The sequence below is a fragment of the Caretta caretta genome, chromosome 3 (assembly GCF_965140235.1).
Source record: "Caretta caretta isolate rCarCar2 chromosome 3, rCarCar1.hap1, whole genome shotgun sequence".
NCBI lineage: Eukaryota > Metazoa > Chordata > Testudines > Cheloniidae > Caretta > Caretta caretta.
In genome coordinates, this window is record NC_134208.1 from 186,257,226 (window position 1) to 186,275,007 (window position 17,782).

At 41.4% G+C, this 17,782-nt stretch overlaps 1 protein-coding gene across 4 annotated transcripts in view; it reads left to right on the forward strand.

Moving 5' to 3' along the window:
• The window catches only part of EML6 (EMAP like 6), a 298,929-nt gene extending 281,467 nt beyond the window's left edge, over nt 1-17,462 (forward strand). For all 4 annotated transcript variants that reach the window (XM_048842336.2, XM_048842339.2, XM_048842338.2 and 1 more), the window contains 8 exons: nt 236-350; nt 1,862-2,050; nt 5,463-5,635; nt 6,294-6,456; nt 9,295-9,398; nt 10,909-11,062; nt 11,407-11,507; nt 15,199-17,462. In XM_048842336.2, coding sequence (XP_048698293.1) covers nt 236-350; nt 1,862-2,050; nt 5,463-5,635; nt 6,294-6,456; nt 9,295-9,398; nt 10,909-11,062; nt 11,407-11,507; nt 15,199-15,223 — 1,024 coding nt within the window. In that variant the 3' untranslated portion in view covers nt 15,224-17,462. The remainder of the gene's footprint in view (nt 1-235; nt 351-1,861; nt 2,051-5,462; nt 5,636-6,293; nt 6,457-9,294; nt 9,399-10,908; nt 11,063-11,406; nt 11,508-15,198) is intronic.
• Nucleotides 17,463-17,782: the final 320 nt, after the last annotated feature.

Below are 17,782 nucleotides of genomic sequence, written 5' to 3' on the forward strand. Positions count from 1 at the left end.
CTTTGGAAAATATGCAAAACAATGGCTTGATACACTCATTTTTATTATTTCCTTACCATAATACAGTAATGCAACTTCTTTAAATACAGTACAAGGAGATAATGCGTATGTTTTGATATTTAAACAATAATTTCTAAAAAGTACTACTTTAGCAATGAAATCTGCATATTTGATAAATTCCAGTCAGTGGGAAAGGAGAATTCCATATAATATTTGACAACATGCTCTTTTTCAGGACAAAGGAAGGAGGTGCTGTAAAATTGTGGGACCAGGAGATGAAGCGCTGCCGAGCATTTCAGCTTGAGACAGGACAGCTCATTGAGTGTGTGCGCTCGGTTTGTAGAGGAAAAGTAAGTGAGTCAAAATGACAAGTTTTACAATTTACTGCCTACTCTCATCATAAGAAGTCCCTATGTTATTCTTGATGTTGTTCTTGTTGCATGGAGGAGCAGGAAGAGAGCAAAGAGATTATAATCACTGAGACCCCCTCTAAGTTTATGTGCACAAAATTTTATGTGCAAAAATTTTAGCTCAGTTTGCATGCACTAATCTACCTGATTTACATGCCCATTTGCACATCAAAATATGGGGTATGAATTCCAAAGGGATGTATGAACATTTTTAGAAGTCTGGCTAAAACTGGGCCTCTATGAGCCAAATGCTGTGCTTAGATCAATTCATGTGGAACTTCAGAGAGATTCCTGTTGACTTCGTGGGAGTCACACATGCATCTGAGGGCAGAAATGGCTTTAGACCCTGATTTGATCCTCAAGTGAAGTCAGTGGAACTACTCATACGCTTAAAGTTAGGCACTGCTTTTAAGTACCTTGCTAAATTTAGACCTTGGAGATTTAATGTAATGTTGATTCATGTGCAACAACTCTTAAAAACAGAATACTTTTGTTTTGCATTTGTGTAATATATGGCGGTATTTTTAGATGTAAATGATAGGCAAAGAATTCTACTTTAAAAGGTGAATTGCAACATTTGATTTAAACTGTATAATCCTGAAACCAGTAATAGAATACACTATAATCCTAAACATGTTAATTATAATAGTTTTCTGTTTAATATAAAAAAAGTAAAAAGTTTTGTAACTCAGCCTGAATAGTTGATTTTTTTGCACCAGTAAAATGTAGACATTATGGCCTGACTTTTATGGTAATGAGCACACAATTGCACATTTATATTTTTAGGCACAAATAGTACATGTCTAACAGCTATTTGCACATGCTGATACATAATGATATTGGCTCTATTTAACTTTGCATTATTAGATCCTAGGAATTCAGGGTATCCTTGATCTTCTAAACATTTTGTGCTAGTGAACTACAGTCAAAGGTTCAAATTCAGTGGCAATAATAATAATATTACTGTGGAGGAGATGCAGAGATACAGAGATTCAGTGGTAAAAGAATATAAGATAAAAATAATGAAAGATAAAGAATGTGGAAAACATTGACATTTTTTCCTAATCTTGTGGATGAATGTTGTGTTCATGGCAGTCAAGGGCTGATACCGTAAGCAGGTGCTACAATTTATCGTAAATTATCTGAATCCTTCCAACATCACTGCTACTCCACTTCTGTGTCTGTCATGAGCAGAGTCTGCCAATCATGCAAAATTGTATATAAACTCTATAATCTGGACAAAAAACCCCTAGGGACCTAAACCAGGATTTGAAAATTGGCTTCTGGAAATGAAAGGCTAGTTCACTTAATATATTGTTTCAAGATGCTGAATGAAGCATAAATCAAGACTAGTTATAATAAGTTCTCTGTTACACTTCTTATATTTTAATGTGTTGATATTATGTGCATTATTTTGATAATCTGGTTCTCACCATATTTGACTACAACAGGGCAAAATTTTAGTGGGAACCAAAGATGGGGAAATACTTGAAGTAGGAGAAAAAAATGCTGCTTCAAACCTGCTGATTGACAATCACATGGAAGGGGAGATTTGGGGTTTAGCAGCTCATCCCACAAAAGACATATTTGTCACTGCAAGTAATGATGGAACAGCAAGAATCTGGGACCTCTGTGACAAAGTGAGTACCATTTAAACTAAGAAGCATTGTCATCAGTAGCAGTATCATTACGTAATCAAGATTTTTCCAACTGTGAGCTATGTGTTGCCCTCTGTCCATGTATGCAACTCTCTTTGAAGTATGCACATATACAGTGTTTGTCCCTGTATTTCCATGTTGTTCCCAGCTTAATCTGTAGTTGTGTGAGATGGTCTTTGGTGATATGGTTTATTGCTGTTTCTAAAGGAAATGTATCTGCATTTTGCTGAGATGTGCAGCTATTTGAAACCTCCCAGGCTTAAGAAGTGCTTTCTGTCATGTATGGACTGTGAAATGTATTTAAAAAAAAAGTTTAGAAGTTATAGAATGGCTTGGGTCAATGTTCTAATTGAATGCAAACAGCTAGGGTGCACAGAGCCAGCAGTGGGGAAAGTATACACTGTGCCTTAAAAAACTGTGTAGAAAGTGCTCCAAAACTCCCTGTCTGCAAACATAATACCTCCTTCCATCACCACTTAAGTTCTGTAGCTCCACTGGCCCCAGAGCTGTATCTTAGTCTTAAATTTGCATTAATTATCTGATTGGACCTGGGTTATGTCTACACTACTGACTTCTGCCAGCAGAGTTATGTCTGTCAGGTATGTGAAGAGATGTGATCCCTGAACAACATAGCTGTGCTGGCAGAAGTCCCTAGTGTAGATTCAGTTATACCAGCAAAGCTCACACTTTTAGCATTATTTTTGTTGCCCTTCGCTGGACTCTCTCCAATTTATCCACATCCTTCTTGAAGTGTGGGGCCCAAAACTGGACACAGTACTCCAGATGAGGCCTCACCAATGTCGAATAGAGGGGAACGATCACGTCCATCGATCTGCTCGCTATGCCCCTACTTATACATCCCAAAATGCCATTGGCCTTCTTGGCAACAAGGGCACACTGCTGACTCATATCCAGCTTCTCGTCCACTGTCACCCCTAGGTCCTTTTCCGCAGAACTGCTGCCTAGCCATTCGGTCCCTAGTCTGTAGCTGTGCATTGGGTTCTTCCGTCCTAAGTGCAGGACCCTGCACTTATCCTTATTGAACCTCATCAGATTTCTTTTGGCCCAATCCTCCAATTTGTCTAGGTCCTTCTGTATCCTATCCCTCCCCTCCAGCGTATCTACCACTCCTCCCAGTTTAGTATCATCCGCAAATTTGCTGAGAGTGCAATCCACACCATCCTCCAGATCATTTATGAAGATATTGAACAAAACCGGCCCCAGGACCGACCCTTGGGGCACTCCACTTGATACCGGCTGCCAACTAGACATGGAGCCATTGATAACTACCCGTTGAGCCCGACAATCTAGCCAGCTTTCTACCCACCTTGTAGTGCATTCATCCAGCCCATACTTCCTTAACTTGCTGACAAGAATACTGTGGGAGACCGTGTCAAAAGCTTTGCTAAAGTCAAGAAACAATACATCCACTGCTTTCCCTTCATCCACAGAACCAGTAATCTCATCATAGAAGGCGATTAGATTAGTCAGGCATGACCTTCCCTTGGTGAATCCATGCTGGCTGTTCCTGATCACTTTCCTCTCATGCAAGTGCTTCAGGATTGATTCTTTGAGGACCTGCTCCATGATTTTTCCAGGGACTGAAGTGAGGCTGACTGGCCTGTAGTTCCCAGGATCCTCCTTCTTCCCTTTTTTAAAGATTGGCACTACATTAGCCTTTTTCCAGTCATCCGGGACTTCCCCGGTTCGCCACAAGTTTTCAAAGATAATGGCCAATGGCTCTGCAATCACAGCCGCCAGTTCCTTCAGCACTCTCGGATGCAACTCGTCCGGCCCCATGGACTTGTGCACGTCCAGCTTTTCTAAATAGTCCCTAACCACCTCTATCTCCACAGAGGGCTGGCCATCTCTTCCCGATTTTGTGATGCCCAGCGTAGCAGTCTGGGAGCTGACCTTGTTAGTGAAAACAGAGGCAAAAAAAGCATTGAGTACATTAGCTTTTTCCACATCCTCTGTCACTAGTTTGCCTCCCTCATTCAGTAAGGGGCCCACACATTCCTTGGCTTTCTTCTTGTTGCCAACATACCTGAAGAAACCCTTCTTGTTACTCTTGACATCTCTGGCTAGCTGCAGCTCCAGGTGCGATTTGGCCCTCCTGATAACATTCCTACATGCCCGAGCAATATTTTTATACTCTTCCCTGGTCATATGTCCAACCTTCCACTTCTTGTAAGCTTCTTTTTTATGTTTAAGATCCGCTAAGATTTCACCATTAAGCCAAGCTGGTCGCCTGCCATATTTACTATTCTTTCGACTCATCGGGATGGTTTGTCCCTGTAACCTCAACAGGGATTCCTTGAAATACAGCCAGCTCTCCTGGACTCCTTTCCCCTTCAAGTTAGTCCCCCAGGGGATCCTGGCCATCCGTTCCCTGAGGGAGTCGAAGTCTGCTTTCCTGAAGTCCAGGGTCCGTATCGTGCTGCTTACCTTTCTTCCCTGCGTCAGGATCCTGAACTCAACCAACTCATGGTCACTGCCTCCCAGATTCCCATCCACTTTTGCTTCCCCCACTAATTCTACCCGGTTTGTGAGCAGCAGGTCAAGAAAAGCGCCCCCCCTAGTTGGCTCCTCTAGCACTTGCGCCAGGAAATTGTCCCCTACGCTTTCCAAAAACTTCCTGGATTGTCTATGCACCGCTGTATTGCTCTCCCAGCAGATATCAGGAAAATTAAAGTCACCCATGAGAATCAGGGCATGCGATCCAGTAGCTTCCGTGAGCTGCCGGAAGAAAGCCTCATCTACCTCATCCCCCTGGTCCGGTGGTCTATAGCAGACTCCCACCACTACATCACTCTTGTTGCACACACTTCTAAACTTAATCCAGAGACACTCAGGTTTTTCTGCAGTTTCGTACCGGAGCTCTGAGCAGTCATACTGCTCCCTTACATACAGTGCTACTCCCCCACCTTTTCTGCCCTGCCTGTCCTTCCTGAACAGTTTATAACCATCCATGACAGTACTCCAGTCATGTGAGTTATCCCACCAAGTCTCTGTTATTCCAATCACGTCATAGTTCCTTGACATCACCAGGACCTCCAGTTCTCCCTGCTTGTTTCCAAGGCTTTGTGCATTTGTATATAAGCACTTGAGATAACCTGTTGATCGCCCCTCATTCCCATTCCAGATGACTGGAAGCACTGAAATGTCCATTTTAATTAAAGCCTTACTTTCAAATTTATTTCACAATGTCTGTCTGGTGAGAAGTGCCTTACTATGCGAAATTTCAGACTGACATTTTGAGGAAACTGTACAATTTTCTTTTAAGTAAGGGTCTTTTTGTTCTTTTATAGATAGCTTTGCTTAAGTCTATTTACTTGATAGTTTTCTATAAAGAGAAAAAACTAGTAAGAAATCATTGTTTTTGTTGATACAGAAATTGCTGAATAAAGTGAATTTAGGCCATGCTGCAAGATGTGCTGCATATAGTCCTGATGGTGAGATGGTAGCTATTGGCATGAAGAATGGAGAATTTGTCATCTTACTTGTAAACAGTCTTAAAGTTTGGGGCAAAAAACGAGATCGGAAATCAGCTATTCAGGATATCAGGTACATCAAAAATTCATTTGAAATAGGACAATATTGCCCTAAACCTGCAGTCCTTATTTAGGGTCATTTCCTGATTGAACTAGGCTGGATTCTCTTTAACTGAAATCTTTAAATCAAGATTAGAGGATTTCAGTAACTCAGCCAAAGGTTGTGGGCCTACTATGGGAATGGGTGGGTGAAGTTCTGTGGCCAGTGCTGTACAGAAGGTCAGACTAGGTGATCATGATGGCCCCTTCAGGCCTTAAAGTCTAGGATTCTAATCTCCACCTGAATACAGCTAGTAATCTTTCCATATTAGACTTTTAATATGAGGAGTTAATGTTACATTACAATATCACCACATAGCACTGGGAAATCCCCTAGCTCAGCCTCAAAGAATAAATGGTACTTTGCCCATATCGTTAGGCACTGTACAATAATGAAATATTAACAATTCTTAACTACATATGCTTCAAGCATCAGTGTGCCTTTCTGATTCAACTGTTTCAACATCAGTGGTGAGGTTTGGTCTGGCTCAGAACTTGCTATTGTTTTTCAGTCTTGTCTTAGAAAACATTGAACTTTTATACCTTAAGAATTGTGGAACAAAGCAAACAAAAATCTTAACAAATGCAGCAATACAGCAAATTATATCCCTGCTTCATGATTTGTTGTCTAGAATCAGCCCTGATAATAGATTTTTGGCTGTTGGCTCACAAGAACATACTGTCGATTTTTATGACCTCACCCAAGACACAACCTTAAACCGGATAGGCTACTGCAAAGATATTCCAAGTTTTGTCATTCAGATGGATTTTTCAGCAGACAGCAGATATATTCAGGTATGTTTTAGGTGGGCATGCAGTTGTTTAGAGTTCCTCTCATTAATTTATCATCAAACACTTAAAGGAACAAAATTAAGCATGTAAAAAGCCTTCCAAAAGTCTGGCCTGTAAAGCATAGGAATAAAGAGCTCTGTTCATCCACCATCATCCCCTAAATCTATCAGTTGTCCCAAGAGATCAAGTACAAGCCTTGCTATGAAATGAATGATCTGTGAGTTAGAAGAGCATTTTGGGATACTGGCATGCAAGTGAGTATAACCACCATCCCAATTTTCATCAAAATTCCTGTATTCAAAACTGCAATAACAAATAGCTGTTGGGCTGGAGTTAAGGGTTAATGAATCTAGGGATTTGTAACTACAGTTATATAGTACCCTATTAGGACTTATCAGTATGGTAGAATTACCTGGCCTAACGAAGGTAAAATCTGGGTCTAGAGTACACACAGTAATGGTAGAACAGTAAAAATGGGTACATTTGTGATGGGTTGGACCCCCCCCAGGATGTCACCTGGTGTGCTGGGATGCCAGAGTCAGACTATTCTGCCAGCCTGGGTCCCCATTTACCTGGCCTTGCTAGGTTAGGTTCCCCAGCCTTTTCCAGCCAAGCACACGGGCAGGGCCACATTCACTTGCACAGAGAGCCAGAGATCCACTCTGGGAAGGCTGAGCTTAAGGGGCTTGCCACAGCACCCAGATGTCCATCCCCACTTGGAGTACAAACCCAAAATTATATGAAAGTCATCTCTTCCCTCAATGTGGAGGAGGGTGTACACAACGTCTCGCCCCTTCCCCCACTTAGAAATCACATAAACTGGGTTATATTATAAACTGGAAATAAATTTATTAACTATAACAGGTGTGTTTTAAGTAGGTAAGGGGGTAGCTGACAGAACAAGTCAGATTACTAAGAAAATAAAACAGAGCACGCAAACTAAACTTAATACACTAAAGAAACTGGTTACATGTAAGTTCTCATCTTAAATGTGATTCTAATAGTCTTCTTCACAGGCCAGACCCCCTTCCAGCCTGGCTTCAGTTCTTTCCCCCAGTTCAGTCTTAGTTGTTCTAGCTGTCATCTTGGATGGGGAAGCAGGGGAGCTCTCACGACCAGGATTACCTCACTCCCCACCCTTAAATAGGATTTGCATAAGGCAGGAGTCCTTGTTTCCTAGTTTGACTCCCTTGCCTTATAGTGGAAAGTTACAATAAGTCCCAGGTAATGTTTTAGTATCAGGTGACAAGACCACCTGACTCTGTAGGGCCCCTATAGCCATTCTTCACAGGCTGACCCGCACATTCACAGGAAGACTAAGCACTTTTACAGTCCATTGTCTCTTGCTGATGGGCCATCAGCACTGTCGGGCTTTTTCACTGTTGTTCCTGAAGTGTTAGCGGGTGGTGTGAGATGGGGGGAGAGGGCAGTAGTTGTGTACACCCTCCTCCACATTGAGAGAAGAGGTGAATTTCATAATATATCTTTGGGTCTGTACTCCAAGGGAGGTGGACATCTGAGTGCTGGAGCAAGTCCCTTCAGCTGAGTCTTCCCAGAGCTGATCTGCAGCTGGGTGAGAGGAGGTTTTAAGAGCCTGGCTGAGCAAGACAGGTTAAAGGGGACCCAGGCTGGCAGAACAGGTAGACTAAGGGGTATCTCAGCACACCAGGTGACATCCCAGGATGGGTCCAACCCATCACAACATTCTTTCACTAGTGTGTTCTGCAAAGTACACAGAAAAAGGCTGGTCACACTCAAAAGTACTCTGTAACCCTAGGGCTCAAATATGCCTTTAGCGTGCTGATCATCAGCAAAGCGGTATTGTGCATGACACCATTTGAAGCTCCCAAATGTGTGGGGGGAGCATACCTGTTGCTACTCCTTTTAAGGGGGAGGTATAGCATGTGCTCTTCTCCACAGCTCAGCAGTTATGCTATTTACTGTAAAGGCGGGTGGGGGGGGGCAGACCCTTGTCTTTTAAAAATGTCATTGCCCCTTTGGGATCACAAAAGTAGTAGCACTCCTTACATGAGGACTGTAAGTTTGGCTAGTTCTTGCTAGAGGACTTAGGGAGTAGGGATTTTGTTTTACCTTGCACTGCTTCAAGGGGCCAGCAATGTTTTGGCCTATAATTTTAGTTATGGAAGCTGAGAACATAAAGCCTTCTCTTTACTCTCAGATACTGTATGAAAAATGCCATCTCTCTAAGACTGAGCATAATGCAATGTATATCATCACATAGCAAGAGGATCTACTGGCAACAAGTAGCTATGCAAAAGCTCTTTATTAGCTAGATGCAAAGTTAGTTTCACAGTCTTAGTACCATGGCAGTTTCCCTCCTGTTCTCAGAGCTGTTGAATGATCAGTTATTACTGATAATCCACTGCTGGTGAATAATCTCTCAATCAGATTAGTGCAGATAATATACAGTATCTCACATATTTTTGTCAAAGTCTACAGTACTAAAGTACATGAACCCAAATCGTTCATGGTTTCCCTCCAAGGTGTCTTTGATGCTGCCAACTTTGACAGGAAGATGTGAGCTAGTACAGATAATAATCTGATTGAGAGATTATTCATCAGCAATGGATTGTTAGTATAAAATGCTCATTCAATAGCCAAATCATTAGTTCATACTGTAAATTTGTTGTGATTAGTTTATATTGTATATAACTCAATTACAGAAGCCCAAGAAAAGCTATAAACTTAGAGATATAGGTGAACTGCTATATTGTACATATGGAGACCATTAGTGTTAAGAAATAAACTTTTAATTTTAAAATATTGAAATAACATCAAAATACATTTATGGAAAGGTTAATCTACTCTTTCTACATTCAGGTATCAACCGGTGCCTATAAACGACAGGTTCATGAGGTGCCATTGGGAAAGCAAGTGGCAGATGCCACACTAATAGAAAAGATCACATGGGCCACATGGACAAGGTGATGAAATGTCTAAAACCCAAAGAACTTGTTTTTACAAGCAACTGATTGTGCATGAATCTGTACTACAGAAATAGGATAAGTGAACATACTGTTATGAAAGTGCAGTTAGTGCTGGGATTCACAGAGTTTTGGGCTCTTTTAGATTTGCAGAACTATTATATGAAGAACGCTAGCTCTTTTGCTTTTCTGAGGCCCTGTCTGCACCAAACTTTTAGAATGAATTTGTAATTAGTTGGTGTCACAGTTGACACCATACATGGTTTGTAGCCACACACACAATGTGGTTGGTATTCAGGATTACCCCCTACCCACATCTGTGTAATCACTCTTGGCCAGTCCCCTTTACTCCCAGCCAGCTGAGCTGCCTGATATCTCAGAATGCATTGCCTCCTGCATTGCTGATGCCACTTTGTGTTGCGCCCTCCAGGCACTCTGTCCTTTGCTGAGGCACTCTGCGGTAATGTCCCACATTTTGCCAGAATGCACCAATACACACACAGTTAGGCAGCATGATGGATGTGGCTAGAAAGAAAGCAGGGCTGACATGGTCATGTTATGAAAAAGCTGTTGCATGGACACTACTTAAATGTGGTTATTATAACTGAGTTACATAGGACCATCACAACCTGATTAAAAAAGCATGGCTGTATGCTTAGTGTAGCCAGAGCTGTAATGTCTGTTGAACAGCACAGCCAAGTTACCCTCTATGGCTTTTTAATTACAGTGTAGTTTAAAACTGTAATGAACTATACTAATGCCATTGGTATAGGCATTAATCAAAAGATCTGACAGTATCCAGTGAAATGACAATACACACAAGCTCTTAGCTTAGCTCTTAGGGAACAAGGGTAGAATTGCATAACACACTTGCTCTTACTGCTTTGTTATCAAGCAAACACAAGACTGCAATGCCGTAGCTATTACTATGGCCTCTTCTGTCAGAGAGTGTAAGGGGGTGTGGGGGGTGCAGATACATTTGAGAGCTGATATGTGGGCAAACATTCTAAGTGAGGAAAAAACAGCTATTTTAAGGAACACTCTAGATGCAAACAATAATCCCCCTCACTTGAGGAGGTAGGGCCCAGGAAAGGAGTACTACTAAGAGGCATCATTGCTATAAAATTTCAGTGTGAGTGGGAGCAAAAATGTGGGGGAAAGGAAGAGTGTCTCACTGAGGCAGGATGTATTTGTATCTCACATGAGGGGAGGCTATATGGGGGCTAGTGCCTCATGAGGGACGAGGTTGTGCATCTTGAGGGGACTTGTGTTGTGGTCTCGGGCATGGGGAAAAATGAACACATGTGGGGTGCTCTCTCTGTATTATGAAGATGCATTTGGGTGCAATAATGCACGAGGACAAGGTGAATCCCTAGGGAGAGCAGTTTACTAATGGTCACCCGCCATTGTCCTGCTGTAAAGCCAACCATTGTGCTCATAATATTGGTCCAGCAGAGGTACTGGCCCATGCTTCTCCATAACTATCTTCTTCTTTTATGTTTTGGAGCAGTGTTCTTGGAGATGAAGTCATTGGGATTTGGCCAAGAAATGCTGATAAAGCAGATGTCAACTGTGCATGTGTGACCCATGCTGGTTTAAATATAGTGACAGGAGATGATTTTGGTCTGGTGAAACTTTTTGACTTTCCATGCACAGAAAAATTTGTAAGTGTATATTTTAGCTTTTATTTTAATCTAAAATGCTAGGTTTTGTGTTTAACCAGTTTTACCATGGCCTGAAGACAAAGAAGTGCCAGTAGGTTAGAAGTGTGTTACACTAAAAGAAATGTTTCAGAGTAGCAGTCGTGTTAGTCTGTATTCGTAAAAAGGAGTACTTGTGGCACCTTAGAGTCTAACAAATTTATTTGAGCATAAGCTTTCATGAGCTACAGCTCACTTCATTGGATGCATTTGCGTATTTTCATATACTTGCAAAAGAACATAGGGTTGTTTTTGTTAATGGCTGTAATAGTTTATTTATTGTCTGCAATATTCTGTCTTTCTAATAGGCCAAACACAAGCGTTATTTTGGTCATTCTGCTCATGTTACCAACATACGCTTTTCTCATGATGACAAGTATGTTATAAGTACAGGAGGAAATGACTGCAGGTAACTCCTTATTTTACTAATCAAGAATTTTGTAAACAGGTATGGTCCACCCCCATTACAACACTGTGTTTAGCATCTTCTCAGAGCATGCTGCCACACTGTATCCAAAATCCATTTATATAGCAACACAAAGGCTAGGCTAAAACACTCTCAGTACTTGGCTATCAAGGCTAGAGTGTTGATGAGGATGTTACGCTCAATAAACACAGGTCAGAAAATTTAACACATTTTTTTAAAGACAAATAATACAAAAGACGACCTCAAAGATCACAAATCAGGATAAAAAGTTATAAGGAATAGCAACCCTCATGCTTTGGATTTAAACTAACCATGACGGGGTACAGAGTAGCAGCCGCGTTAGTCTGTATTTGCAAAAAGAAAAGGAGTACTTGTGGCACCTTAGAGACTAACCAATTTATTTGGTTAGTCTCTAAGGTGCCACAAGTACTCCTTTTCTCATGATGGGGTAGATTCCCAAAGGCATCACTGTCAGTCACAAAACCCTTACTCAGCTGCCTCTTACCCTAGAGCAGTGGTCCCCAACCTTTCTGTGGGAATAGTATATTCCTATTCCCAGAAGACTGTGGTGGGTGCCAGACAACCCGCCGCCGCAACATTTCGGAAGGACACAACAAGGCCTGGGCTAACCCCCACAGATGGCCAAGGAGGGAGCACGACCCAGTCCCGCTCCACCCCCAGCTCTGATGGAGTCCCAATTGTGGCACCACTCCCGGCCCCAGCCTTGGCCCCCAACCATGGCCCAGCCACAGCTTCCACTCTCAGTCCCGCCCCTAGCCTCAGCCCGCAGTTGTGCCTCCACTCCCGGCCCCTGCTTTGGCCCCCGACTGTGGCCCAGCCATGGCTTCCGCTCCTGGCCCCGCCCCCGGCTCCATTCCCACCCACAGACCCGCTCCCAGCTGCGACCCCCCCCAACCTTGGCCCCCTTGCCCCGTCCGCCCCTGGGAGCTGCAACCATGAAAATCTTGGGGACCACTGCCCTAGAGGCACCTAGTATCTACCTCTTTGATGGAAAAGACCCCAAAGCACCCACCCAAATTTCAGCAGCTAAGTCCATAGAATCATAAAATATCAGGGTTGGAAGGGACCTCAAGAGGTCATCTAGTCCAACCCCCTGCTCAAAGCAGGACCAATCCCCAACTAAATCATCCCAGCCAGGGCTTTGTCAAGCCTGACCTTAAAAACTTCTAAGGAAGGAGGTTCCACCACCTCCCTAGGTAACGCATTCCAGTGTTTCACCACCCTCCTAGTGAAAAAGTTTTTCCTAATATCCAACCTAAACCTCCCCCACTGCAACTACCCAACAGCTTGCTACCTAAACCCCAGCAGAAGTCATGCTTAGAGCACATTCTAAGCCCCCATAAGATGGTAAGGAGGCACATAACCTTTAGTCCGTGGTTAGAGCACTCATATAGGGTGACCCGATGTTCCCATTTTATAGGGACAGTTCCAAGATTTGGGGCTTTGTAGGTGATTACCCCCCCACCCCCGACTTGATTTTTCACGCTTGCTATCTGGTCACCCTAGGTGTGGGAGACCAACGTTCAAGTCTTCCCTCTGCCTGAGGGGGAAGAAGGGAGTTGAATTTAGGTTTCTCACCTGCAGGGGAGAGCCCTACTCTAGACTATAGAGCCACTCAACTCCCCTGCTGGCCCAATGCCTATATATAATTATTCATTTAATAATTTATTCACAGTGGAACAGCTCCAACAGGAGAAATTAAGAGTGATCCACCCCAGCATATCCCATAGCTCAGGGGTTAAGGCATGCTCCTGAGAGGTGGGAGACCCAAGTTCAAAATCTTGCTCCATGTTAGCTGGAGAGGAACTGAACACACATCTCCCACATCACAGGTCAGTGTCCTAGCCCCTGGACTAAAGTGTATAAGGGAGTGGGGGCATAATGCAGCAGCAGCATTTATTCCAAAACAAACAGCTTCAGTACCTAACTCCAGGACAGGGGCCCTAGTTGTGAATCCTGAGCAGATATAAGGGTATCCCTTCAGCCCAGTACAATCATAGAATATCAGGGTTGGAAGGGACCTCAGGAGGTCATCTAGTCCAACCTGCTGCTCAAAGCAGGACCAATCCCCAATTTTTGCCCCCGATCTCTCAGTGTCCCCCTCAAGGATTGAACTCACAATCCTAGGTTTAGCAAGCCAATGCTCAAACCACTGAGCTACCCTCCCTCTCAATGCTAGGATACACTCAGGGACTTTTAGAGCAGGCCAGCAGGTTCCACAGGGCCAGTTAGTGTGTATCCAACTGGTCAGTCATAGTATTTACACCTGGCTTGTGTACACTAATGCAGCATGTAGACAAGCCCTTAGGTTTAGGTTACATCCGTCTCATTAGCTTTGGTGTCTTCCCACTCATCTTGTTGGCTTTTTAGATCCCATTCTCAGCTGCCTAATCCACCCCAATCATTGTGTAGGACGTTGGGCTCTCAGATGGGAGACGGGTTGAAGTCTCTGCTCTGAATCAGGCAGAGAACAGATTGGAGGCTATATAGCCCAGAGGTAGGAAAGCACTGGTCTATGAGTGGGGCTCCGGTTCAGTATAGTAATACATATAATTATTATGAATAATAATCCTCAAAAAACAGGTAAGCAGAAATGCAAGAAACAAACTCCAAGTATGGCTAAATGGCAAATTTCAAGAGCTTAGTTGAGCCATACAGAGATCCAGAAAATAGAAATGCAGCTCAAGCAGAAAAGTAAGCAATGCCAGTGAAATGTAAGGTGTAACTAGAGTGCTTTGACAGAGGAGCAACTAACCATAGCCATAACACAATGAAGTTCATGTAGATGAGAAGCAGAAAGGCTGCAAGAGAAAGTAGCTATTGACCTAGCACAGGCAAAAGGAGTAAGTAAATGGCCACTGTGAGGAAGCTGAAGTAGTGCTTTGTATCAGTTGTCCTAGAGCATGGTAGTGAGATACCTACATTTTTTATGTACGCAAAATGAGGCAGTGTTTGAAGTGTCAAAAATGAAAGTGCTGGCAGAAACCGATTCCCATAGCTTATGACAACCCTGACAGATTGGAGATTAGGCAAATCTTTCCTATCAGTTATTCACAGATGCTTAGTCAGCGTATCCTGTACCAACCTCATTCAGAGGAAAATTTCACAGACAGGACAATTGATCTAATCCACATAGGAATTGCTAATGGTTCTATGGAAATATGCATATTTTTATGACTCACAAAACCAAATACTGGTTCAAGTGTAACTGTTGCGCAGTTTACAATGTGCTATGCAAACATTAAGTAACCATCAATATGCCAGTGACTTTGCCCAAAGGCACACAATGGGTTAGGGTACAGCCAAGATTAAAATTCAGCCATTGTACCATGCTGACTTCTCTCGGAAACAAGCTGGATAATTTGTGAACAAATGCTGAAAGTAAAAAAAACACCCCCGTACTAGATGTTTACAGTTGTTGTATGAATAAGGGAGCAGTGTTCTTTGAAAAGTGACTGCAAAAATGTATCATAGGGCTCCATAGTCATTTTCTCTTATTGACATCCATACTAAACCTGCTCAGTTTGGGAGTAAAAGGATAGGGTTTTTTTTTCCCACAAGTGCTGAAGCCACAAACACAACCTGCAATCTGTACAGTATTATTCTAGTGCTAATTGTTAAAGACAACTTTACCACCATTTAACTTTTTTAGTGTATTTGTGTGGAGATGTCTTTGAAAGAGGAATTCCCTTGCTTCTGGTGCTGCAACTATCATGTGACTTCAGAGGAGTGACGAGTCACCCCAGTCCACAATGCTTTGGCTGCTCTAATTTCATAACAAAAATGCTGCATGGATTACACACTTTTGGAATCTGAGTGTGGTAATATTGAGTGCTACTTTGAGTTTGTATTTGAAAGACTGTGATGCCCTTGCGATGGAAGCTGAAGTTTTAAAGGTTGTTCCTAGGCCTCAGCAATGAACAGTTTGATCATTAAACTGCTTTTGCTAAATATTTTATAATTATTCCAAGCAGCTACAACTGTAGCCTAAAAAAAAACCTTTTGAGCATCACAAACCCTAAAACGTAACACAGCATTTAATTTGTGAATCTGTAAAATCATTTCTTTACACCTTCTTTCAGGAATGTTCCCATTTTAAGACAACTGTTAGAAACTCTTGTTTGGAATTGTATGCATTGTGAATAAAGCTTTATATTGTTTTTAAATGACCGCAGGGGGTTTCACATTCACTTTCAATAACTAAGCAAACCAAGTTTCAGAGTAGCAGCCGTGTTAGTCTGTATTCGCAAAAAGAAAAGGAGTACTTGTGGCGCCTTAGAGACTAACAAATTTATTTACGCATAAGCTTTCTGAAGTGAGCTGTAGCTCATGAAAGCTTATGCTTAAATAAATTTGTTAGTCTCCAAGGTGCCACAAGTACTCCTTTTCTTTTTGTAAATAAACCAAGTAACACAGTTTTAGAATTCACTATTTTGTTTAAAAAAAGAACACATTTAATTTAAAAAGTTCTTTATCCATGAAGTGCCTTTGAAAGAGTTTGCCAATAGGCCTCCCACCACTGTCAGCTTTCTGCATATGGTGCTATAAACTTCCATCCTGAGGAGGGCTTAACACAAACACCTTTTCCAGATCTGACGTGGTCAGCATTTTCTGCTGTTACTATTCTTAATACTGTCACAACTGAACTCCAAAATGTTTCCTTCAGAGAGAACATACATACTGTTATACAAGCAATTATCTGAACCTCCTGTTTGTCAGTGACATGAACAATCTATTAAGGGGTAGAATGTATCTGGCTCAAGAAGGTAGCAGGTCAAAGACAGGATTTAAGCTCAAATCTGAGGGATGATATGGGTACAAAGCACTTTTTTCAGGGAGGGGGAAAGAAAATCATTAAAAACTACTGTTATCTTCTTGTGCTCCTCCCTCTCTTTGGGTCTGTGCTTTATATTTGACTACTTATACAGTAAAAGATTAGTAAATTGATTTGGACTCTTCCAAAAAGCATCATTTCCCATCTTTTACTCAGGAAGAGCTTCTTGGAGATGTGCTAATTGTACATAATGAATGACAGGTAAACCAGTAAGAAGAGACTGCACAACCTTAGGTTAATCTGGCAACCATTCATATGCTGTTTAGAAACATGTATGTGACATTAACAAAAATAAAAAGAACTGGATGAAAATTCAAATGGAATGCTTTTGTCAGAAAATGCCATTTTGTCAAAACCAAATCTTTTGACAGAAATTGTCTATTTCAGTGAAATTTAGTTTTAAAAAAGTCTCAACTAGCATACAGTGTAAATGCTCCATTTTGAGTTTTCATTTCAAAACAACTTTTCATTTTGGTATATATTTCATATTATAAACAAATGTAAAAAGTGAAATGTTTTGATTGACCCAAACCTTTTTTGGGGGATGTGGGTGTGTGTGTGTCTAAGTAAATGTGGGTTACAGGAAATCTTGTTTTTGTTCCAAAGCAAAACAAAATTCCTGAAAAATGGAAATTCTCGTTCTTGCACATCTCTGATAAGAAGGTAGCTATTGGCTATAAAATATCATAGAAAAGAGAGAAGACAAGCATTATCAAAATGTAATGAATATATATTTAACACAAAAGTGCTTGAGGAAGCTTAGTGAATTTTTTTTTTAAATAAATGGAACTTTTGCCTTACAATACTCTACAAAAGATCAGTTTGTCAGACACAGAATAGGAGACCCTATGTAGTCCTCTTCTTTTTTTTTTAATGAAAGCTTTTCTGTATTAAGATAATGTAACCATGTTGGGTGAGCATTTTCTTTGCCTATGTTGTCATGTTGGCCTTTCACGTTGATTGTATCCTGAATAAAAATAATTGTGTGATGGAATGAATTGCTAAATGATGATTTGTGAAAAATATTTAAAAGCAATAGTTGTCTATCAGGAAAACATTTCAATAAATATGATTTGTATATGTTTATGTCGTTTTATTTTATATATAATATGCTAAGAAGTAATGCTGTATTATATTGTATATGAAAATATTAATGCATGAATTTGTTTTTCAATGGCCACATAACTATTTGAAAACCTGTGTGTCAAATACATTTGGTTATAAATTTTCATTGATCTTATTTTTACAGTCAAGTTAGTAGAATCAATAAGTTATCCTGAAAAATTGCTGGACTCACTTCGTATCCGTCTCAATTTTCCAAAGTGCTGAACTACATAAAACAGATGCTCGACTGACTTGTGTAATAAATATATATATTATAATCTGGAAGTCTCCTCAAGAC